General features: G+C 44.5%; 1 protein-coding gene across 2 annotated transcripts in view; it reads left to right on the top strand.

Moving 5' to 3' along the window:
• LOC119389454 (nonsense-mediated mRNA decay factor SMG5) overlaps positions 1–26,540 on the top strand; it is a 57,885-nt gene that overhangs the window by 5,084 nt on the left and 26,261 nt on the right. For both annotated transcript variants that reach the window (XM_049414431.1, XM_049414432.1), the window contains exons 2-9: positions 4,421–4,519; positions 7,928–8,048; positions 8,683–8,845; positions 10,987–11,103; positions 12,313–12,484; positions 16,511–16,612; positions 17,604–17,678; positions 19,015–19,148. In XM_049414431.1, the coding sequence (XP_049270388.1) occupies positions 4,421–4,519; positions 7,928–8,048; positions 8,683–8,845; positions 10,987–11,103; positions 12,313–12,484; positions 16,511–16,612; positions 17,604–17,678; positions 19,015–19,148 (983 nt within the window). The remainder of the gene's footprint in view (positions 1–4,420; positions 4,520–7,927; positions 8,049–8,682; positions 8,846–10,986; positions 11,104–12,312; positions 12,485–16,510; positions 16,613–17,603; positions 17,679–19,014; positions 19,149–26,540) is intronic.

Raw genomic sequence — 26,540 nt, 5'->3', positions numbered from 1 at the left:
ATGCGTGCGGCGTCTTTCGCACACATGCTGATGCCGCTGTAAAGTCATTATCGAAGTTCCTCTGGTGTAGTGCTTCGTTACAAAGTCTGAAGAATGCAAGAATGGCTGGTTGCTTTGCCTCTCGTGGCTTTCACACTTCGGCGATTTGAAGGATCTCGTGTATGTAAGTTCGAATTACATGCAATGAGATTGACTTATATGCAAATAAGATTCTAACAGCTATAGCACCAACGGTACCGATGCTGGATTTAACAGAACAAGCATTCACCTAACAGACGCTATCTTGGCGTACGTCTGTTTTTCTTTTATTTAAAGAGTTTTTAAAATCATAATTTGATTGTTAGCAGAAGTTATTTCTTAGCTGTCCTTCTCCATCTTGTACATTTTACCTATGTCTCTATATTGTTTTTTTTTCTGCCGGTCTGCTTACTGCAATATGCCTTTAACGTGCTGCCAATGTAAGCTATCTGCTTTATTCCTAGTTTTAAATGTCTGCGTAATTTCTGCTTCTTTTCTTCTTCAAGTGGAATATGAGTTTGTATACCTATATTCCACTTGAATTTACTCTGATGTAAAGGTGATGTTGAGAACAAATATATAATGCATGGGCGTGCCTGGAGTATACAGTAACGATAATACTGCTTACTGCTAAGTAAATTAACAAATTTGAGTTTGCATTATAATAACGTAAATTATTAGGCACCATCTTAAATACGTTCGCAAAGATATTCGAGGAACACTGTTATACCACATGCTCCGTTTTTCTCATGAGCGTCCCAAAGAGTCGTTTTACGCCATTTTTCATAGGCACCGAATTTAATTGTCGTAGCTATTAGGGGTTATCCGTCGCGGTGGTCCAGTGCTTATGGCGCTTGACTGCTGGCCCGAATGTCGCGGTAGCAGATTGCGATAAAGGGAAAATGTTAGAGGCCCGTGTGCTTGTATGTAGGCTTTAGAACGCCAGGTGGTCAAAATTTCCGGAGCCCTCCATACAGAGTCTTTCATAATCATATCGTGGTTTTTCGACGTAAAACGCAACAATTATTATTAGCTCTTGGGGATGCCTCCTGTATCGTGTTTCTATACTGCTTCTATGTGTCTGATACGGAACTGCTTTACTATTTTACTTGGATATATTTGTTTACGTTGTTTAGGCTTCCCTGAATCCTTTTATTGTTGCTATCACCAGGTAATCGGATCTATAAATGTCAATAACGTGAATAGCGGCGGTGTCCTGCAGCGCTTTGCGTAACTGTACAATACGTCTGAAACGTTTCTGGGCTGCACATGTTCTTGGTGACGTACACCTGCCCGGTGATCCGCTATTGCGAAACCTTAATATGTTTACCGGCAAGGTAGAACTCCACAGCGGTATTTGCACTGTCGTGCAGAGGCTCCTTATTGAAATTCATATGGTTACTTGGCCACCGGCTTGCTGGTCAGCAAGCAGAGCAGCGACTAGCTCCCATCAGTTACAAAAGCTACAAGCAAGAACAGCTATCAGCGAAATGTATAAAGAGCTGTCGTGTTAAGCAGCTAAAACAGCGCCAATAAGTTGTTTCAGAATGAAACAGATATGCCTTGAACAAGAAGATACTAACAGAGTTTTCACTAAAATGAAACACAATTGGTCGCAGTTAATGAATTTTCAAGCGAACATCTATGTGCATAGGCGTTTACTGCAGCATTATATAGAAATATATTAACACATTTGAGAATGTATCGAAGTATCTTAAGATACAATTGGAATGTATCGTATCGGATACAATCAGTGTTGCAGTATCTTGTATCTGTATCTCAAATACTTCTTGCCTGAGTATCTTGTATCGTATCGCGATGCAATTTCAAAGTATCTTTGCCCAGCCCTGAGCATGTTAAGCCATAAATGAAAATAATGAGGGTTGTGTTGAATCATACGTGCATAACACGTAGCTTCTATTTAGAATAGCTATGACCTGTTCTTAGCTCACTTACTTTGCATGGTGACATGTTCCTTCATGTCTTGAAATATTAAGCAGTACAATGGATGGCCTTTCTTTCTTATGCTGTCCGTTTCTCATTCTCCGTTAATAAAGGGGACACTTATAAGTGAAACGAATGGATAGTGTGGTTTAAGTTAGGGATAACATAAGAATGTAGTGGTAGAAACGCAACGTTCCAATCGAAAAAGAACTTTTATTGGTAAGTTAGTCGATTACATTGACTCTCTGTCTGGCATCGTGGTGGAGGCTATCAGTAGTGGTGTCGCTGTGCTGTATGCTCGCAGTTATTCCACATGCCTTCAATTGTGACAGGCGGCTGAATCGCAATTGCTTCTTAAAATATGGTGCAACCGACAGACCAAATTATGTGCACACTTGCTTTGCCTTATGTCTGTGCCTTTGCACACCTTAAGTGGAATGTAAGTGATGACTGTCATGATTCTCTTTCAATTAACTGGAAGGCACGCATGCATGTTTTCGTAATTCTTTGATATTGTTTCACACACATTTGCCCCTGATCTTGCTGTGTGTATTTTATTCTTTACGCGTACTATAGCATCGTTCTGGCTTTCCATAGTGCATAGAAACATAATAATGCTTCATGTTTAAAAATTTACACTTGAATATTCAGACTCAAGCTAAAAGCATCCCCTGCCATGTACGCTGTCGTCCTTTATGAAAGGGAACATGTGAGCGGGTGGACTGCGCTCTGCGGAAACTGCCTCCAGCACCATCAACCGACGACTAAAGAACGCGCGTCGGCTTTTGGCGTAATCACTCGCTGCGAGACTGGAGCAGGAGCGTAATCTAGCAGCGCTTGTCCAACAGCCATGACTCATTTTGTTTACCAATAGATGACGCCAAAAGCGGGCATGCTTTCTTCATCGGTTCTTGGTTGGTGGCACTGCAGACAGCCGCGACAAAGCGCAGGCCACGCGCTCACATGTTCCCTCTCATAAAGGACAACAGTGTATGTTCATTTTACTACAATCTTATTACAAATGTTTAAAGTCATAAATATTGTTGTAAACCTTGCTTGGATCCATAAGTAGCCTGGATATTAGTTCAGCTGTGTTAAACATTGCTGTTAATATGAAAAATGAATGGTGCGGTGCCAACAGGCAGAAACGCATGTGCACTTCATAAATTGCTCTGGTTGTTCATTACGGATGGTTAGCAATGTGAATGCCATTAGTAGTAACTAAAACGTGTCATCAGAAGTTTTCATAGTGTGCGATCTGTAGCAAAATAGAATACACTGCAAGTAAATTTGCTAGATTTTGTTTTCCAAACTTCTTGCATTTGCACTGGAGAAAAGACAGCCTCGTACAAAAAACAAAAATGGCGGTCACATCTTGCTTTTTAACTCTACACTGATATTCTCATACATAGTGTGAAATTTCACAGCTGTGTCTTATAGCAATCACATCGTTTTTGTGGCATACCAATGTCATTGACCTAGTTACAGGACTAGGGTAGGGGAGTAAAAGAACTGGGTAACAGAGGATAAAGAAAGGGAGCAGAGTGGCACCAGTGCATTCAGTGAGCTATGTAGAAGTGAAAGCATTGTGATAAATGTGAAAGAAAGCTTCACTTATCACAGGTTCCTACTTATGTACAAGATCTACCAATTAGATATATGTATATATACAGCAAAACTTACAATTCTCCTTAAAACCTTCTTTTAAGCTAAAGTCTGCCCGAGACTTAAAGGAGTACTCACTATTTTGAGACATCGCAAAAGGGACATTTTGTGTTTCCCTGATATGCAGTTTTAACACTCCACACGCCGGAGTCAGACAGCATGTAGAAAGTATTCTACTTTGATTTTAAAGTTTTTGTCGCTTAGCATCTGCAAGCCAGTCCCACTGCAATAGACATTATCCGGACGAGTCAACACGGTTCCAATGAGTTTGCGAATTCTGCATCCTGCATGCAGCCTAAATCGCAGAAATCAGTGTCGTGGTCACTGGATGACAATTCGCTAATTGTTGTTTACGTGCACCATGAGCAGATGACAGATCTGCAGCGAGTACATCGCGAGTTGCTGTCTCCCCGTGACATCATACTGCGGTGACACGTCACTGAGAGACCGCCCCCTTGATATCGAAACCGGAAGTGTTTTTTTAAGGTAGTGGTATTAAAAATATATATTCAATGCATTCCCAGGCACCACAATATTCTTTTTAGGGTTCTCGACATCAGTGTTTTTATTTACCGCAACAATCCAATAATATTTAAAATTCGTGTCAGTACTCCTTTAAGTCTTATTGCCCCTATATTATGGGCAAATTCAATGTTGCTTAGAGCAAGTGTCACCCCCTCTTGCTGACCTTTGCAGGCACCCGGCTATAATCCCCATTTGGTCTAGCTGCCCTCAGTGGCAACAAACATGCTAGTATGATTACAATGTTGCGTTGCCACACTTACCCTTGCAGGAGTGCCTCAGAAGCAGCTCGGCGCTTGGAGGAGTGGCTTCGGGGTGCTTCCTCATTTGGAGCTTTCTTTGCTCAAGAGGTGACACATCTCAGGGCAAGGTGCGTGCACAATTTCTTTCTGTCTGCCTCTTTCTTTTATTTCTTTCAAGAAACATCACAGAATTGTAGGTTTTCAACAGTTAACAGTACAAAAACAACACTGGCACAGCAAGCATATGCACCAGACCAGCGCTGACTTCCAACTGGCACACCTGCCAACTCTCCTGATTTGCCCGGTAGACTCCCGATTTCTGACCTGTCTTCTCGATTGTATGATCGCGGCCATAAATCTCCCAATAAACCGCCTTAACCCAATTTCGAAGAAAAAAAATACTACAGTACTGGTATGATCACCTGTAATCGCGAGACCAGCGCCGCAGCACCCCATCGTGCCCACGGTAACTGTGCAATGCACAAGCACTTCTTGTACTACCACGCTATGGTTGTTCTAAAGTATGGCGAAGCTCTGCGAGTACCAGGTGCTCACCGGTGTTGTACTGTGTCAGGTTGGCTGACTGATAGTACCGAAACCCAGATAGCGCATTTTGAAGCAGTTTCAATAAGCTAAGCGCCAAGCGATGTTTGCCAAGGCATCCAGCTTGCGAGGCACGTAAAAGAGAAAGCGCTTTGTCGAGCATCCTGGTGAATTTCTAACTGATATGAATCGTTGGGTACGATGTTAGTGTGTTCAGTGTGAGGCAAGTGAGCCACTCAGGTCCGTAGAGTTCAAAATAGCACGGGCTTTATTAAGCCGCATGGTGCCTCATATGAACATGGGAAAAAACAGAATAAGCAGATGACCATTGACCGAGACGGGAAGCACTAAGAGGGCTTAGTTCGGTGTTTCCAAAGGGAGATAAATTTATATCTGTTGTTTATAGAACTCGAAACTACTCATATAAAGTTCACCAAGGATGCGTTCGTGATCATGAGATCAGTCATTGGCCATGTCCGTTTCATTTTGCTGAGAGGAGAGCGAACCATTTTTGGCTGTCTGTGAAATGACAGTGCAAATTCCGTGTGCCATGCAGTGCTATATTTGTCTCACATGTTCACAAGGTCCTCGATTTACTGATCTGCAGTGAATGCTGAGTATAATCAAAAAGTATTGCAGGGCCCCTTTGAAGTGACAATATGAGATAAGGACAGTATTGTTGACCAATCGCAGGCGTCTCCCGAAACAATTTTTCCTGCCCCCCTCTCACGGCGAGTCTCGCAATTTCAGAAGTCCCTGGGTTCGCAGGTTTGAACTGGTGGTTTATGGGCAGGAAGTCAATATATATGAGCAGAAAGAGTTACAGAACACTTTGATCAATACGGAAGCATAAAAATAACAACTGATTTCTCTGTTAGATAGGGCACCTGGTAGTTTTCTCACACCGCCACCTAATTCTCTAGCTATCTGAGCTGCTTCGCTATTTTGCCGATCCATGATCACACTAATTGCTGTGATATGCTATAATTGCTGGGTACGACCCCGCAAGTACAGGTCATACTGTAGTCTCAATATGTGTCGCGGACGCCAGAATAATTGTCACTGATCCCGTTAATCGGGTTGGCAATCGCCGGGCGAATTCCAAGGGCTGGCGTCTCGGCCCTCCGAAAACGCACCACGAAAGCGCGGACAATTTAGAGTTGGTCCTTTTGGTGCGCCAGCGAACGCCAGTTGGGGTCCAAAGACCGAGTCAGAGCCGAGAGTCGATAACACAAACATGCACACTCTGCTAGTATCACTTACAACTCACAATATAACTCAGATGGCGTTATAACACAACTGGAACAAAACAAACGGATCGAGCACTACAAATGCAATCTCATGCATTACAACCTATTCAGGAACCGTTAGAGTCCTGAATATTCACCAAACATATGCAGTCCACAGTTCTTGAAGCGTAACTTGAATGCTTCTCCTCCAGGAAACACTCACGCAAACTCCAGCGCTGATCGTCGTTGTTCTCTTCCGTCGTTGGCCCCAAATGTTTCTCTTTCAGGAAACACGTAACTTTTCACTGCTCATACGGCGTCATCACTCGATTCTTCCAGATCGGCGACTAACTGACTGCACTTCATCGTAAAACACGTCTTCTTTGGCCAACGGAACCACACTCCACATAACTTCACCATCTCCGGACCGACTGACTGCTCCTCACCAACTTCCCATCAGTGCACGCTTATACCTCCTCGCTACCGGGTTCCAGTAGCTTTGGGTGTTTCCTTTATCGTGCACCACAACCAAAACTAGGGAAAGGGCGAGATTCTTCTCGTTGGTTCCACTCGCGGTGGCGTCACTCAGTGTCGCACCATCTCTCCTTTCTAGATGTTTCCAGACTTTGCCGGGCGTTTGATCCGAGACCCTTGTTCAACGGTGGCTGTTTCGAGGGGGGAGGAGGTGGCGACGTGCCGGCGTCTTTTGATACTTGTTTTTTTTTTTTTTTTTTTTTTTTTTTTTTTTTTTTTGCACACGCTTGTTTCGCAAACAGCTGGTTAATTCCCGCTGTCTTCTGAAAGCGGCCATGCGCGCGCCTTATTAACACGCTCGTTTGTGACAGCAGTACTCTAGCGGTTTTGCACAAGAAGGCGGCAACAGACTGATGCGCAGCATGTTTTGTGTTGCCCCCTAATAAAAGCGTGCAGTACGCTTACAACGGTGCTACGCTTGCAGTATTATATGCGCACGTTTGATGAGACAGTCAGTGCAGCGAGGTTTCTTGGCGCCCACGCCTCACTACTGAAGGTGGCCCCACTCGAGGTGGCAGTGAACGGCAGTGCAGCATGCTTTTTTTGTCGCCTGTTAAAAGCATGCAGTACACTTGATGCTACAGCAATCGTCTGGCCGAGCAGATAGCTGAAGGCGCTTATTGTGACTTTTTCCTGACAAAGAATCCCACTGACCTACAGGAAACTCTGGGGAAGCTTGAAAAGCTAAAAATAAGCAGACCCACAAAGCTCCAAAGCAGTAATCTGCTAAGTCATACCACTGATCTTAAGCAAAGGCCTACTGCTATGTAACTACAATTCTTGTTCAATCACAATTTCTTTTTTTCAAATGTTTATGAAGTGAACCTAGTTTGCAGAACCTTTTTTAAGTTATTTCATATATTGTTTGTTACTCGGGCTAGATAGGTCATGTCGTATGGAAAAAGGTAGTTTAGCTCATAGCTGCGATAATCTGTTAAAAAATCTTTCTCTGAATGCTGTTTCAGTGTTATATGTATTCTGAGCCGATCAAAATATGTACTTGTCCCCCCAAGTTGCTACAAATTTGTTTGTTCAAGCTCCTAAAATGACATATTGAATGCTGCTGCTCCAAATCAAGGTTCTTCTGCTCCAAAATTGAAATTTTGCGGCTTGAAAAACTCAGTTCAATTTCAGCTGTCCCACCCGTGCTTATGGTTTCTCTCTGTTATGAGATATCAGTCTTTGTGTGCTGCCTGTGCACTTGACATTGCATCTTCACCATACATGCAGGCTGAAGGATTACTGTGAGCGCCTCCTGTTTACCGCTCCACTTGAATATGGCCGTCAAGCAGAGGAACTTACCTGGCGCAAGGTTTACTACGATGTTGTGCAACACTACAAGGCTACAAAGGTACTGCCTCCCCCTTGGCTGTGATGTATAATCGCCAGTATGAGATGCATTAGCACAAGCATACACATGTTCTCCTGTTGTGAAGCATGCATGCCTCAAGAGGTCAGAAATCATTGCCCTCTAATTTTATTTAGCTGCATTAGCAACTTACTCGATCACTCGAGGTGAAATTTCACTGTCAGTGTCGACTTTGCTGGAATGGTGTGTGTGTGTTGTTCTTACGTTGTACTGTTAAAAGTCAATATAACGAAACCCGGTTTTACAAAGTTCCCATTCTAACGAAGGAACTTCCATTCCCTGGCTATTACCCGTAGGGTTCAATGTTGTCATCACCCCGAATTAGCAAAAACTTGGTACCACCAAAATCAATTTAACGAAGTTTTTTTCCTGTAATAAGTTAGTAAAAAAAGTGGCACAGGCACTTTGGGGAACACGCCGAAAACATTGTGAGTAGTCCAAAGACCATTTGCAGAAGCTAAGCTTTCCTGTCACTGTCATTGCTTTGCCGTGTTGGTATGTTTTGTTTGACAGTGACAGTGAATGGCATTTCTGTGGTGTTGAAGTGCAGAAAGTACGTAGTGAAGTGTGGGGGTGTGAAATGCTCTAGTGGTGATGTCATGCTTATTGCTTATAGGCTACCACAGAGGAGGATTCTGTGGCCGAGTTGCGAGCCCACTTGCATTCTGGCTTGGGCCACTACCACCACCTGTTGCTGAGGCTTCAGGCCGAAGCACAACTCAACCTGGAGACAAATGTGGACGTGCCACTAATTTGGGAGTACGAAGGCCTTAACAGAGGTGAGCTGATAATTCTTTAATAGGATGATGAATTGGGTGAGCTGATAAGGGTTCATTTTAACGTAAAGCGCAAATAGATGGATGGAGCAAGAAAACAGGACAAGCGCTTACTAACAGCTAAAAGGTTTACAGTCATATCTCGCTTTAGCGAACCTCAGATTAATGATTTCGCCAGATTAATGACTATTTTGATAATCCCCCTCCAAATGTCCATGGGTTAATGTAAAAATATTTCACTACTACGAATTTCCGAATACCGAATATTTCAGAATAACGTATCGAATTTTATCACCCTTGTATCTCAGCAACACTTCAAAATAACCAATTGGGAATTTAAAAAGTTACTCACGGCAGTGTAAACAATGCCCAGCTCCATAGTGCCACTATTATCATCATCAGAATACCCGCTTATTTCTATATGCGCCTGCCCTATTCTAAATGTGCGATAGCCGTATCACCATCGCCTGTTCTTCTTTTCCGCATCAGGCTTCACCTCATTGCCTTTGATTCATCAAGCAGCTTTGTCTGCATGCTTGTTGCATGGCTGTTATGCTCGCCTTTAGCTTGGTGGTTGTACGTTCACAATGAGCTCCAGAAGCAGCATGAAAGGAATGCGGCTACAGTGCAAAATGTGATGCGAGTGACGTATGGGATGAAGTCGCTGAAGACTCCCCGTGCGTGCTTCACTAACATTCGAACGTTCGTCGTTTCAGTGCAACAACGAAGTATGCACATCGGCTGAGCTGACGACCGATAAGATCCATACAAGTAATTTGTAGTGGTAAGGAAACGGCGACAAGGACGACGACGACATTGAAACAGTGCGCGTGAACCAACGCGAAGAATTGGTATCTTGCGCTGATGTTTCGAAGTGCATAAAAAGGATGCGCACTTTGAAGAGTTCATCTTGCAGCAGTTCAGCTACACCCATCAGGCAAAGATGACTCTCTTTTTCAAATAAACGTGCACTCGTTTTGTTAGAGAATAATACGATCGTGGATGTATACCCAGCAAAGGTAGGTGACTCATTCAGTTGCACTTACGAGTTTAGCACGAATTTTTTATTTTTCGCTACAACGATTTTTTTTTTTAATAATAAACCATTTTTTTAGCGGTCCCTTGAGATTCATTGTTTCGAGATTTGATCGTATTGAAAAAAAAACAGCTTTTACATGAAACTTTGCAGAAATGCACGTGTCAGTCTACCATCTTGCTGTTAGCTACTCACTTGACATGCGAAATTCTGCGAAATTTCATATATAACACCTTTTTTTTTCCAATAAACCTTTCAATTGTTAGTAAGCGCTCGTCCTGTTTTCTTGCTCCGTACGTGTCTATTTGCACTTTACGTTATAAGTCACAGTTCTCGTTTCTTAGCTAAAATACAGCATACGAGCCTGTAGAGAACTTAGCTGGATTCGCAGATCTGAAATGCACAGATCTTTACAAACTTGCCTCTCGCCTATATCGAGGAGTTTGCCTATATCAACGTGACATTTATGTGTGCATTTCCTACATAGAGAGAAACACGGTAACCTGTAACACCTGCGGCAAAAGAATTCATATACCCACACACATACATATTGTAGATGATAAACGATTCTGCATCACACTCTTACTAGCGTTCAGCAAAGCAACAAAAGAGGTGAGTTTGGTGTTTACATTTATAATTGTGTTTCAGTATGTTTTCCACATAGTCAAAAGTTATCTTTTGTTCTTCAGTTCCATGCACATCAGAAACATAATGGGAACAACTATCTATGTGTGGATTACCGAGGTAGCTAAGCACTTCTCATGCAGAAAGTTTTGACACAACCACATTAATGATTACACAGCTTCCTAATGCTAGTATGCATGCCCTCCTCAAGTGTGCCAATTCTTGTCATTTATGGACTGTTGTTAAAATATAATTTGTACATAACTGCTGTTCACATTGTCATGGTAATTATCACTGAACTTTTTTCTTGTAATGCCTGTGCTGGTCACTGTCTTGTACACTTTTGACTCTGCAGATTTATAATTAATCAATTCATTTGCTTCTAAATAAGTTTTGTACTGCAAGACATTTAAATTCCGTGACATGAGTGGATTTCATTTAACAAGGTGGGTGCTGCACGTATTTACGAGCTCTTTGTGTACAGGTACACGCTGGTCCCAGAAACGTCCAGCCGAAGATGGATCCCCTCCACTACCGGTGGAGAACGTGCTCTGGGCTAGACAGGCTGCCCATCGGTTTCTTATTGCATTGGGTGATATAGGTGAGTGCAATCAGGGTGTGGTAACAGTCTATTCACATGGTATACAGTTGAACCCTCATATATTGAACCCACATAAACAAATTATTGTGTATATCAAGCAGTTGGAAAATCGCCTTGAAAATATTTTCAATATATAAAATATTTTATATATCACATTACCTATATATAGAACTATTTTGTAATCCCCTTCAGATTCGACATATCAGGGTTTGACTGTATAGTAAAGCCAGCCATCTTTGAAATTTGCCATGTATCTAAACAAAGATTAGTAATTCACCAGTTACTTTTACAGCAAGCTGTTCATTCTCATATAAGTGAAACATAGGCCTCCTTGTGGATTTAGCCTTCATTGTATGCTTACTAATTTTATGTGTTACATGCATACTCAGTGTTTGAAAGTGCAAAGGCCCCCTTGCCAGGTTTGGGCCTTGCAAACAAACAAGTGGAATCAGTAGATCACACAGCGGCAGTTAAGTCTGCAAAGCAGAAGGGCTACGTCGTACGAAAACAGTTCAAATTTAAAACAAAGTCATGCAGCCTTTCCTTCGAGGGCACTCCACCTTGAGCAAGAATAGAAGTCGCACACACAAATGCCCTGTGCAATAAGCGCTGCTTGCAATGTTACCGAACATGGCACGTGATTGCGTGGTCATCCAACGCAACATGTGTAATGCCACCGCTGGAAATGCACCATGTATAAAAATAAGAACAGAAGAGAAAAGAAATAGGAGGCGGGGCTCATCACATGAACATCTTGTTACCCCTTGGCCATTTTTACTACATAGCCAACTGTTGTAGGTGGGAGAAGACTGCAAATAAACTCCACTTGCAAAGACACTTGCAGGCAATCTTCACTGCTTCGGCAGTGAAGCTTGCCTACTGACAGCATGTTAATGGGACTATATTCAAATCTTATAACTCATCCATTGACAAACTGATTTGATAAATTCTTTCAATAAAATGCTACCTAGACCATATAACAAAAGTTTGCACTGGACCATTTAAGATAGGGCAGAGCACTTGCAAGATTCAGCACCACCAACCTTGACATTAGGTTCAGAATATTTCCCTGGCTTCAATTCTGACAATAGTGCCAGACTAATGCTAGCGTTGTTACAAGTTGGCTTCTGTGAACATGATCAATCGCAGATAAACTTGATTAGGGTTGTGGCCGATACTGACACCGATGGTTCACTTCACTGCTTGCAGCACGCTACCTGATTGAGCTTGAGGACCGCGAGCATGGTCACTGGGCTGCGTTGTCTGCCCGCTACTACTGGCAGGCCCTGTCACTGGACCCTGGGTCTGGCATGCCTCACAACCAGCTGGGCACCCTGGCCGCCGGCGACACTTGCAAAGCTGCCTACCACTTCCTGCGATGGTCAGTGCTCTCTCTCACACACATACACATTCATATGATCAAAGAGATGACCTAGTGAGTCACTAGATAGATAGATTTAGCCCTGCTGCATCTGCTCTGCAGTGTAAAGTGTGTTGAAAGCCTTCTTAGACCTTTTTCCTGCTGTTGAAGATTGCACTGTCAATCAGTCGCATATTGCAAGTAGACTTCTCAAGACAAGAGGCCATTTTGGCAGTGACCTAGTGCTCAGTGAAGATTCCTGCAATAGAAATTTCTATCATCCCCAATGACGTCGCATGTAGACCATTCTAGCTGCTGACTTTGATCTTAGTATTCCAGATCTCTGCTTCATTCTTTGAATAGGATGCCTGAGCAACAGAAAATCAAGTTCTTACATCATGTTTATACCCGTAGTTGTGCAAAGAAAATTTGATAAACAATACAATCATTGGAGTATTTACATTGCACTTCCCTTGAACCACTTCCCACATCCATCACATGGCTTCCAGGTCACACCTAACTTCTGTTAGGTCACTTCCTGCCTTCAGCTCATCCCCATTTTCCACTTCTGGTTCTAAGCACCTCTTGTTAACAGCTTACGCTTAATAATAATTGTTGGGGTTTCACCTACCAAAACCACAATTTTGCCGCAGTGTCTTGCTTGGAAGACAATACCTTGCATATGGAGTTTCCAGTGACCACCTAACAGGTGGTCGGAAACAACCAGCTTTAGGTGATCTAACCTCACACCCTATCTCAATGGCTGTGGTGTCGGGCTGCTGAGCATGAGGTCACAGGCTCAATTCTGAGCCACAGCAGCCGTATGCAAAAATGCCCATTTAATATGATGGTTAATGGGCGCATTAACCTCTTGTGTGATTAGTCTGATGTCTTCCTTTGCATTGTCTCTTGTAGCACATTGTGCATTTTTGGAGCAACAAACCACGCATGTTAATTACTGTTTTAAGCTTCTACACTTCTGCAGGCGGTTTAAATGTTTTCTCAGACAAAAAAGAAATTATATCAATCTGCACTTTGCGAAAAGATTTTGCCGTAGCGTTCAACGTGGAGTTAGTCAAATCCCGCTACAACGAAATTGACGGGACGCGCGAAAAAGTTCGTTGTCATGGAATTTCGTAGCAACGAAATTGCATGTATAGACCACAAAAAGGAAGATCTGCTGATTGTGACTCGTCCTTTGGTCCCCACAAGCGCATGCATTGTCTTTTGCATTGAACTCTCGCTTACTCAGACATACTTGACCACACACCGAGTGAATGTATTTTCACACGTATAACACACACAAAATACAGTGAAATCTCGGTATAACGAACTTCAGGGGACCGCGGAAAAATGTTCGTGATTCTGAAAGGTCGTTATAGTGAAAGCCCAAAAGTTTACCATAGCAATAGAATTTTAGTAGCGCAAATGTCCTACCTTTGCAATGGTACGTCCTTGGACTCTTTTCTCACAACAATGCACACGTGAACGTCAGACAAGGCACGTTTATTTGAAATAGTCCGTGATCGTTTTTTGACGGGTGCAGCACAAACTCTGCATCACGAACGATTCTAGACCGTCCGCATTTTTATGCGCCGCTTCGGTCGCTGTGCCGCTTTTTTCTATGAATAAGCAGAGTTTCCTCAAGTACCGTATTTATTCGAAAATAGGTCGGGCACGAATATAGGTCGACCCCTACTATAGCACTCTACGAGAAATAAAAAAAAATATTCGAAAATAGGTCGACCCATGTTTTTTTTTTTTTTTAGAAACAGGAAAATTGAAACATAGCACACCTTTATTTACAATTAACTTAGCGCCCTAGTCGCTGCCGGGAGTGTCATGTTCGTCAGATGTGCAAGGAAGGTTGTCGGATTCTTCGCAGGCATCCTCGGCATCCCAAATGACGTCGACTTTGCGGCCATCGATTGCGTTGGAAATGCAGCACTTTTTAAAGCCAGTCACGATCTTCGGGTGCTACCGTGACATCGTCCATGTCATCGCTGCAATCCTTTATCTTTAAGAATCGTGGCGATCGTCGACCGCACCACTCCACGTTTAGCCTCGACGGCTTGTTTCTTCCCGTCTTCTATTTCACGAAGAATGTCTACTTTCTCACTCAAAGAAAACTGCTTCCGCTTCTTCGCCGTAGGAGGAGTTGTTGAGCTCGGGGCAACACGAACGCCGGGACGCACTTCCAATACAGTAAAATACGCAGAAGACTGATACAGGTGACAGCACGAACAACTGATAAAGCAAGCAAGTAAAACGTGATGCAGGAAAAAAGAAAAGCGGTGGCTATTTGTACTTTTTTTTTTCTTCTCCCGCACCGTCTCAGGTTTTCCGAGCCCATGTTCCCCGGCACTCCGCTTACAAAACCTGATGCGTCGTCACCTCCGCAACGGAGGGTAAACAAAAAAAAGAGTTCTCCTCCCGCGCCATCTCAGGTTTTTGCGGGAGGGCGTCCGCTCTTCGCGCTGCGTCGTCTGCTAGCTTACAGCTCCGACTGCCATGACCGATACACTGAAATCTAGGAACCCTCGCATTTCGGGATATAAGTTCATAGTACTGAGGTGTTTAAGATGACACGGGAATTAAATAACGATCATTATTCTGAAATGTTCGTTATTCCGAAGTTCGTAGTAGTGAAATATTTTTACATTGAAACTATAAGCAGTCAGCACGGGATTTCTTAAAAGTTCATTAATCTTAAATGTTCGTTAATGTGGTGTTCGTTGTAATGAGGTTTGACTGTATACAGAAAGTTTAAAGTGAGTGAAACTCGGGGTGCGGGTTATACGAGAGTTTTGGTGCGCAAGTTGGCTTCACGGCACGGCTTCACGGTAATGCAAGGAAGGTGGCTTTGCGTCAATACGCAAGTATCTTTTTTCAATCTCCCATGGTTTGTAGTGGGGGTGGCGGTTATGTGCAGGGGCAGGTTATACATGAGCAAATACGATATTCAGGCTATCCTCGAAGCGGGCCGAGTGCGCAGCACCGCGAACGACCGTGCCAAAGTTCGCTAGAGGCCGACTGGAAGCGAAGTGCCGAAGCTCCACACTACCACAGTCATAAGCGAACGAAAGGAAAACCGAAACGCTTTGCGCCATTATACGGTTTTATTGCCTTTAATCTTTCTTCCGATGTGTTAGCTGTGTACTTCGAAGCTTATTCAATATCGATGATCATGACGATAGCGACCGCGGTTATCTGCGCAGCGGTTGCAGCATACGGTAGTTCCGTTTTCAATCTGTGTGCGTTGGCTGCGCGTGTGCCTTCAGAACTGCGTCATTGCTATCTGTGATCGCGTCTACTGCAGTTTCGACCGCAGCATTGCAACATTGCGACCGCAGCAGTCGGTTCATGTACGTTGGATGCGCACATACTTTCATGGTCGCCCAGATCGCGTCGACACAACCGCATTTGTGTTCGCAGCGTTTACGGCAGATTATAGTTGCACTTGGAGTAGGAGCGCGCTGGCCGTGCGTGTGCCTTCAAAACGCCATAGATTTAATTCACAATCGCATGGCTTGTGACGACGCGCAGTAATTTTGTTTTGAGCGCTACATCAAAAACATGGTGGGAGTTCTTGAAGAACGATTCTTCCGCGGCCCGCATGCGCATCAAACCCGCCGGCAGCATCATAGCAGATGGACGATCTGTCACCGAGCATCTCATTGGCGGAAAATTTACCGGTATATGTGTGTGGTGCATGTCTCCGATGAAGATGCGGGTCTTGTGATGCGGCCGCACGGCTCTGGCAACAAGAAATGGTCGAGTTGCTAGGGGAATTTCGCGGCAATCCTAGGCAAGCTCCTTTTCCTTATGTGGTAGCAGTCGCGAAAACTTCGTTCAAGCAGAAATACCCAGAAAAAATATTCGTATTGACGAGACATTTTTAGTGTTGTTTTCGATGGGCGGCTGATGGAGAATCGAAAATCATTCGTTGTGGCAGAAATTTCGTTGTAGCGATATTCGTTCTAGCGGGATTCTACTGTAGTGCTTTTGCACTAGCATTATAGGAAGCAGCCATGCTCTGTTGTGCAGCTTGCAGAGTAGCCAGCCATTTGAAGGGGCACAAGGGAACCTTTTGCGCCTGCTGGACAAGAACAGCAGCGAGCATTCTCCCGTGGGTCAACTGAGAGACAGGTGAGCTGACCTCGTGCTTCATCCATACCTGCCAACTCTCCCGATTGCACGGGCACAACCATAAGCCTCCCGAAGAACATTCCTAACCCTACAGCGAGAAGAAAATTATAATAACAAAGAACTACTGTTCTAAAATTTTCTGTCCCATGTACTGTGTCCTGTGTACAGAGCACATTATGATACACATGTGCACATGGCTTATAATTACAAGTAGCAGTGTGATCAATGACATCTCAAATATGTCCTTGCAAGCATTCAGAACTCTCTATGAGGTTGCCGTGGCCCTGAGAAATGATACATAAAAACGCATGCCAGTTTTCTTTGGTTGAAGAACATGTACCGGCGCATCGTCTGTGCTCTCCTTGTACTACATTTGCGTCTCCTCGCAAAGCACATGACTCAGCAACACAGGGCTTTGCTTTGCTGTTGCTAAATTGACAATGCAGTACAAAAATTACACAATGCATTTGATGTTGGTCTGGTGTGATCATCGGCTCTGAGCCTTGCAATAAGTGCCTCCCCAATATCATAGCATGATCAGACGCAGTAATCTGATCAGACATTGCTCTTTGCTCTCCGTACACAATTCCAATTATCCTTCTCATTGTCTTTGCTGACCAAGGTCATTTTTCAGCTAGTAGATCGTTTTGTTAAAAGTATAGCTTAGCCTGCCATAATAGGCAAGTTTCTTTTTGTTGTTTTTTAGCAGTTTTTCTGATCCTACGTGTACGTGCCGGGTGTTCTGTAGAGCAATTGGTGCGAAGCGTGGTGAGCAAGCGCACTTATTACAAAAGAAGGCCTTCTTGAACATGATTTTTGGTTATGGTCATGGTAGCTATTGTAAGAATTCTGACCTGCAACTTGTCGGAATTCTCAGTACTTAATTTCTCCTGCAAAGAAATATTACCCACTTAACGCTCGTGTCCCCACGTCTGGGTCAGTTTCTTTAGAAAATAGTATTGCCCGGCTTCACATCTTAATTTTGATGCAGGTGCCAGCCATCAGCACTCTTTACAAGCAGCTACCTGCGATTGTGCGAGCAGTTCTACACATCTAGTGACACCAGGTTGGTATTACAATAAGTACTATAGGTACTGTAATGGTACAGTACTGCTGTTGTCATTACTGTGAAATAGTTTATAGTACAGCATAGACCGCTTATAACTTAAGTCGCCGGAGTCTCGAATATCCGCACTATAAGCAGTACCGCACTATAACCAAAACAACATTTTTGAAAGGTTGCACAAGTGCAAAACATGACCAACGGGTAGGCGCGCGATTCCGACTATCGAGGCATGCAACTGGGACGTAAGTTAGCGTCCACGGACCTGCGGTGCCAACATAATGCGCCGTCATGGGAAGTCACCGCGGTAGCACACTGCGCGTGCGCCATGTCGAAAACGGTGGCGACCACAAACCACCACTCGAGTGTTTCACATGCACGCCCGCGTTTTCGTTAAAGATGTAAGTCACCCTTTCTAAATGCAACAACTGCAAAATGTTTCATTGACTCGACACCAAACCGCAACTTCTGTAGTCCGCGGCCGCCGACATGGCAGCTAGCGCTCATTAGGCCTAGCGTGCGCGTTGCAACTTGGCATGCCGCCGCGAGAAGCTTGCCCTAGGCAACACAGAGATCGGGCATAGAAGAGATCGCACTCGCGAGCTAAACCGAGGGCATCACGCGTGAAACGCAGTTTCGCTTCGCGGTTGGGAGAACAGCCGCGGCAACTATCCTGAAGAAGTCTCTCAAGCTTGTAAGTCCGCCTCTTGGTGGCAAAGGCGAAAGCTCAATCGCGTCTCAAAGCATTGTTACTTGCGGGGTAATCGAGGTTGCACGCGCAATATCTGCGCTCTACGACGAAGCAACTATTTTCCCAACGGAGACAAATAGCGGTAACGCGCTCTTGATGCGGACGCGGGCGCCCGTACGTAGCGAAGCGCGCATGTCAAGGGGGCAAAGGCTTCTCCGTCGGCCACGCAACCGCTCCCCCTCCTACCACGCACCCGAGCCGGGCTGCTGTCCCCCATCGCCATACCTTTTTTTTTTTTCCTCTCCCGCTCCTTGTTCGTTCGTTCCGCGTCCGCTCCTCCTTCTTAACGCTGTCGCCGCTCTCTCCCCCGCCGGCGCATCTCCGCTGAGAAGCACGCTCGCTCCCTCGCATCTCTGAGAACGTTCCGGCAGCCGCATTATAACCGGTCTTTCATCTCGGGGACTGCACAATAAGCGGTATGCGTATACATGGAGTTCTATGGGAGGGTAAACGGGAGTCAGAACAAAAAGCATTATAGCCAGTACTGCACTGTAAGCGGTTACGTTATAAGTGGTCTGAGCTGTACTGTATTAGCTCACTGCCTGGTATGGTGACAGTGGTTGGAGTGCAAACCTTTTTTCTATTCAGTGGCCTGCAGAGCCTGTGCGAGGAGTGCTTGTCACAGCTGACTGCTGTCTTGGAGCAGCCCGAGGAAGAGGCAGAGTTGGTCTTCCAGGCAGCCGCCATGGCCATCATCTGCACCGACAAGCTGCATAAGTCAGGTAAGGGCCGTCCCGATTCTTGCCTTTCACATCTTATGCCATGCTTATAGGAAAAATGTTTGATGGGATACCTCTCCATGCCTGATTGCATTGCTACAGAATAGTTATTGCTTTTGAAAAAGAGAGTTGGCCTACCACGTTTGTTAAGACGATAACGTAACATTGCACAGGCTGTTTACTCAAAGCAAACTACAGTCGATCCCGGATATATCGAACTCGAAGGGGACCGCGAAATAGTTCGATATATAGATAATTTGAAATACAAAATATGCGCATTTAAGGCTTTAATTAAAGCACGGTAGGCCTTCACACAGTTTTTGGAAATCGTAAATTGCGTGGCAGCAGCGTCTTCTGAGCTGTTCTAAGACCGCCTGTGTTTGCATTGTAGGGGTCTGGGCCAGCCGCCGTGCAGAACCCTTCAGAGACGAGGACGAGACACTGAGCAACATGTCTTTATCATTCCAAGACTCGTGCTCAGTGGCTGGTCAACGGCCACTGAGCCCAAGCGTGTCTGTGTCCATCATTCTTTTCTACCGTCGGCGCGCTCACGGCTGCCACTCCCATAACATATAAATGTTACACGCACAGACGCCACAGTTACAAAGATATTGTAACGCTCCTACATAAGGTGCACTTAAAGCACGCCTACTGTCGCGAGCTGCACGCAGGGACAACAGCGCCTTCTGAGCAGCTGAACGATAATCTATTTCCGCAGTTAGCACTTAGTATTTACAATTCGCGCTTTAACGTGGCATACAGTGGTTCTCTATACCTGCTATTTTGTATTTAGTTGCTTTCATACTCACAGACTACTTACTATCTTACTAATTAACCGTTATTATTAAGCATCACACCACCGCGTTAAAGCAAATGCCACAAGCGTGCCCCCATGTCAAGCTTATCTAGTAACGTTGGTCAAGTACAACATCCACAAATTTACCAGTGACATGACTCCCACAAAATAAAAAAGTCACAGTTTCGCCACAAGGGCAAAGCAATGAATGCGATAGCAAGAAAAGCGGCCCGTGATGGACGCGCTGCTACGCTGCATAAACATCTGCCCCCCGGCAGCAACTATACTCGCGGACAAATAGCGAAGGCTACAGAGCCACAATGCACGTATCCTACCGCTAATGAATGTAGTCCCACAATCGCATCCGTATTTTCTGCACGATATATATAAAATACTCCTTCAACTTCGGGCTGTCCAGAGGGCGGAGGGCCACGGTCTATCAGTCCCTACGTGGAAGCGGCCCGCGACTGCTACGGATTCTCCCTAAAAGGGGGCGTTACAACGCAGTTCCTCAGGACTTGAATAAAGTTCCCTGTCTGTCTGTCTGTCTGTCTGTCTTCATTTTCTACATGTAGCTTTTTGAGACGGAATGCAGCTCACACAAGCAAGATATTTGTATTTCTTTTACTTTATACGTTGTCACTTTGCGTTTTTGCATGCGTGAAAAAGTCGCGCCTTTTACCCGTACCTTAGGCGCTCAGCAGCGTTTGCGTCAAAATGCAACGCTAGCCATCACTTTCCACGGCATTACGAGACGCGCGCCAAACCAGACTACTTCACGTAGCAGTACATGTGCAGACGCTCTGCCCTCATAGCTTTCCCTTCATTGCCACGAAAAGTTATCCGCGAATATACCGCACAAGCAGACAGCGGAAGGGCAAGGTTTTCCCTGCACAAATATTAGAAGAAGCGAGCGAGCTGGCCGACGATCTTTAAATGCGCCCGTTGCGCTCCTCGCACCATCTCGCTAGTAATGAAAAACGCTTATAAGCGCCTGCCGTCTCAGAGTCCTGCCAGCGGTAAAGGGTGTGTATATAACGCTTGCCGTTAGCTACCTGAAGGATTTTCGCTTTGTGGCGTAGTGGTTAGCGCCACGCGTTGCGGACCGAGAGGTCGCTGGTTTGATTCCGCGCTTCGGAAGCAATTTTCTGAATTATTTTTCTTTGGGACTTTTATATATATATATATGTACATATACATATACGGTGCATGACGGCGGCGACGGGGATGGCAAAAACCAGCCGAGACTGTCCATATAATTGCTGTCGCAATAAAAAGTTAATGCACTTGCATGTCTCCCTTGTGAACGTCCATGTGTACTTGGCACTCGCCTTGCACAGATGACGCAGTACGAATATTTAAAAAATATGTATTACACTCCTCCTCAATGAAACAGCTGTTCTTAAGAAAATGGTGGTTTGTTTGAATTGCTAGTATACTATATTCACAGCAGTAGACAGGTTGGCTTGTTCACAATTCAGAATTTTACATACATAACACAGAAACACGAGGACTATAGCAAATAGGTGCAAAACTGGAAAAACTGTCATATGTGCGCTCCCTCATCCACCTGCACATTGTTGAAGTTCACTTATACAACATGCACCTTCAGTTATGCTACAATTGATGAAATATCACCCAACCTATGTTAGAACACAGTGATGACTTGTTGCCTAACTGCCTGTCACCTATTTCTCTTCCACAATTTGTTTTAATGTGTAAATCATCTGTTCTACTTGTTTGGTAATAAAACAGAGGCCGTTACATTGAGCGAGCAGTGTTTTACCAATTTGTATTGCATGCAGAAGTTCATTTCTTCCATTTGCATGCACGACAAATAGTCATACCTCAACTGACACAAGAAACAGTGTTTTCACTATTTTTTTGGAATCAAAACAGTAGCAGTTCTCATTTCAGTGTAAGCATATGTATATTTTCATTTTTGTGCACATAACCTGCACCTAATACTGAACACATGGAACAACATATACAGTACAACCCAAGCACTATATATAATTCACAGCAGTAAAGCAACATGAAAGTACTGTGTAAAACCTCCTCATAATGCCTATTGACATGTGCACTTCACAGTGCCAGTATCTAAGCACAATCCAAAGAAATGGGATGCACAAGGAACTTGGTGTCAGCCTACACATGAAGGCAACTAAATTAGTACAATAAGACTAGCTTTACTTTTGAGAAATATGCAACCATGCAGATAGGCATCTTCTAGTTTTTTTTTTATTTCATTAGTTTGCACTATGGCATCAAAACATGTCACACATGATCATACAGTTGAGTTTCCTGCAGAAAAGTCTAAAATTGATTGTAGATCCACTTACCACAATTTATAAAAGCATTCAGCAATGCCCACAAAATGACAACGCTGCCTTCATATATGGCTGCACATATATTTTCTCACAGATATCTGAAAAGTAACGTAAATTTCTCAAATTATGCTTGGGAACTTGTCGGCACTATCACATGACTACAGTGTACCAATACTTCTATTATGCATCATTAGTACATATATGTTTACAATATATCCATGCCAGCTAGTGCCATCTGCAACTTAAAGTTCTTCATCTTTAATTCCTCACTTCATGGCTTATGCATAATTACCACATTGAAAATTAAGCCCAGCATTATGGCTGCAAGGTCAACTTGAAATTAGGCAATCACGTGCCCAAAATTAAAAATTTCCTATTAATAGCCGCTGATGGCTTGGCACATTGGATCCTAGGACTTGATATGTCATGAGGTTGAATAAAATTTGACCACACACTTATAGAGGCTGTAAAGCAGTCAGGACTTAAGTTCATAGTTAAAGAAAGCGGGAAAACAAAACCACAACACACATAGAAATTGAGAGGACAGGACGACGCGGTACTAGCAACTTAAGTTTAACACGTGCTTGGCTTTTTAAATGCGAATGCATTTCTTAGTCGGGGGTTGTCCTGCGTCCTTGGCCGGCGTGCGCACAGGTGTTATCTCTCTGCGCGCGCTCCTCCTCGCCCCTAGCAACAGCTGCGCCGCGCCTAGCCACCGGAGCAGGTGGTGAGCGGCGGAGGGTAAGGGAGAGGAGGAGCGCGCGGGCGTGTGATGGCGCTCGCATCGCGGAGCAGCGGCGGGTAAGGGAGAGGAGGAGTGTATCCGGTGAGGGCGCTTGCATCACGGAGCTCGCTCAGCGGAGAGAGAGCTCGGGCGCTCCTCTTCTCCGCATTCGGACCTATATATATCATGCAGGGAGCGCGCGCTTTGGTGTCTTGATAGCGATGGAAGTCGGTAAAGTCGAATCTCTCGCGGCAACGATACCACTAGGATGAAGTGTAACACAATGCAACTCGAGCATTACGCCTCTACGTGCACACTCTCGTCTCTCTTCATTAATTAATCGCACACTCATCGGGTGCACCCAAATGCATTCGCATTTCCTCACGATCCCCTTCGGGGAGGTGCGGCTTTTTTAGACATGTTTTTACTCTTTCTGCGACTGCGTGATTCTTTAATTTTGTGATTTTTTTATACTGTGTGTGTATATCTTTCTGTGGTTTGCATTAAACTTCAGTTGCTAGTGGCGCATCATCCTGTGCCTTTCATTCTCATTTCTCTATGCTGTGGGGGTTTTTTTCCGCACTTTCTTTAACTATGAATACATGTCAACTCGCCCAACTGCCTATTTTAGGATAAAGTTTGCTGAATAAAGCCGTTTCCACTAAGTGTCACTTTTAACAATGCGAAATTTTCAAATGCACGAAGGTAAAAAAATGCGAAACAACACCAGAAGTGTTACTCTTGTCCTGTGTACCACCATTCGGGTAGATTTCAATGTCAGTCAAGTTAGCATTATAGTGTAAAGGGGTGTGAATATTAGTGAGGTTCACTTTGTATTTAAACACGTTGGACACTAGATTCTTGATAAACCACAGCTGCTCTGTTTAGGACTGAATATCGGGTGACTTGGTATTGATTCATGGCAAAAATTAACAGCGTACTTGTAATAAGGACAAAAGAAGACCTGGACACACTACCAGCATTTTCACCTTGTCAAAAATTGTGTCAACAGTGAGAATACTGTGTACAGATCATAAACACTATGGCAACATAATTCAAAACAAAATAACGAGAGGGAAGAAACAAGGTGATTCAGCAAGGTGGTTCAACTGACTTATATCAATGTGATTAAAATAACCTTGCACAACCTATACATCTCCTAAAGGCTATAAATATGCATATGTAACCCTGGCAAGTTCCAGTGCTGATATGTGACTAATGAAGTGACAATACCATAAAATGCATGTTCTTCACAACACGCACTGTCACTTAGCGGATGTCTATCACATCATATGGCTATAATTATGTTTCATCATATGATCATAATTATGCGACGATTATGCCACATGTCAATACACACAAATTGACATCGAGACGGAGGATGAAAACAAGCAAATCAAGCATGAAAACAGCATAGCATAAACAGAATACAAATTTGGCCTCAATGCACATTTCATCACATGACAGCGTGATAATAGCGGCTGTTTTTTTGCTTTAGTGTATACTCCTTGAAAGCACTCTGCTTCATTTATGCTTTATCACAAGGAGGGAAGTTATGTTGTACAAACATCTTTTTTCAAGGCGCACTCACGCATCCATTGGCTGGCCGTGCGAAACATGTGCTATATTCAGAGGAGTTTCTAAAGACGCATTACACATTGTCACTATGTGAGCTTAGTTACTTTTCTTTGTTTATTTTCGACTTTTCATTGCACTTTTCGCATGCCGCAATGTGCACAACGACACCTACAGCTGCCTGAGCGACGATAAGGACGCGCGAACAGAGGAAACATAAGTATTATGTTTTATTTCATGCCTTGAGGCAGGCCGCCTTGGCCACTTCGTTATCTAAAAGCGTATACTGAGTGTACATGCCGTGCCAATCGGCCACATCGAGGGCTTGCCGGCTTTTCCTTTTAGTTTAATTTTGATTTGACGGAAAAATGACATAAACATACCTGCCAAGTCTCCCGGATTACCCGGGAGGCTCCCGGATTTTGGACGTTTCTCCCGGTTGTACGGGTCATAGGAAAATCTCCCGGAAATCCAGTTTTGCCCCGTGCGTCCAGTGCATTGCGCGCCCCGTGCGTCACGGTGACGCGAGGTGGGACGTTTCGCGTACAGATGCGCTACATACAATTTAAAAATTGATCCTAAATGTGTTATAGGTTATATCAGCCGTTAATATTTCGTAGATGATGCGTTTGTGTACACACAAGTCTATCCCACAAGTTATCTCGCCTTCAAAAGTTTGTGTCACTACTGCTTTAAGTGGAGATCGAGCCCAGCACTTAGAAGGGTAGCCGTTACCGATGTCTGTCGAGATAGCCTGGTCGCTAGCGCTTGCGACCGTCCCCGTCTCAACGGCGCCCCTTATGGTCCCTTGCCCGACGAAATAACTGGTAAGCAAGCGACGACAGGCCTCGCACGCGGAGCGATGTTATCGCATGTGCCCTTCGCGCAACGGTGACGGCCGGGTCGTTTCATCTCTGCTGCAAACGCGTTCGTCCCTAGCGCTAGCGCGCATTTACTCGCATGTGAAACAGACGATGCGTAAGCGATGTTATCGGTTTGGACTCTGTACAGATCAGCGGCGACCGCAAAATCCCGCTGACAGTGTCCACGTGATAGCTATCGCAGTAACCCCCCCCCCCACTCCCAGATTCCGTTTCTCCAAACTTGGTAGGTATGCATAAACAAAGTCACGAAGCGAAGTAACAACAGTATCAATGGGAAGTATCAATATCAATGCGACATAAGCAAAGGAACGACAGTGTCAATGCAAATAGATGCGTCAGTGCTTAGACCCCAGACGTGATACACCTTTGCGCCGCGCAGCAAGAAGCAGCCGACCGGAAGTATTAGTTGCCAGCAGCAGCCATCAACACCGCCAAGTTACGAGGAAAGGAAACCACACAACATTGAAGCGAGGTGACGTAATGCACTGGGCGGGGCACCTCGAGTGGGGCACCTCGAACGGCACTGCCCTCTCCTCCGGAATGAAGCGGGTTGAGAGGGAATGCGCCAGGTAAATGTAGCGATCGCCATATCTCCGGTCCTACTGTAGCTCTTCGAAAAATTCTTTTGGCTGTATATTTCTGGGAAGGGTCCGACTCATTCCAGGGTGTTTTCCACGCCAAGCATGAGGGGTGGTTCATGACCCTTTTAAGCAGAATTTACGGCAGGTACCAAACATATCCACGAGAGCCTGGGTGCACACCAAAGTGCCTGATAAGTGTACTGGGAGGCATTAACCCTTTGAGGGTTTTCGCCTTACATGTACGGCATCATCTAACAAGCACCAAAGGGTTTTCATTGTACATGTGCAGCATAGCCTGTATGTGTAAAACACGCGCCTTTTTCGATAATTGCTCTTGCTTGGCATGTGCTGCCATGCTTCGGGAATACGTGGAATTTTTTTCATGCGCCGATGTCTCTCCGTTGTTGTTATTTTGCTTTGCAAATCAGCGCGCCTGCGGTGCAGCTGGTTCAAAAATGCTCGCCTTTTTCGATCATTTCTCTTGCTTGGAATGTGCTGCCACGCT

This window comes from Rhipicephalus sanguineus, chromosome 4, assembly GCF_013339695.2.
Source record: "Rhipicephalus sanguineus isolate Rsan-2018 chromosome 4, BIME_Rsan_1.4, whole genome shotgun sequence".
NCBI lineage: Eukaryota > Metazoa > Arthropoda > Arachnida > Ixodida > Ixodidae > Rhipicephalus > Rhipicephalus sanguineus.
Note: the sequence above shows the minus strand (reverse complement) of the source record. Positions and strands in the feature narration are given on the sequence as shown.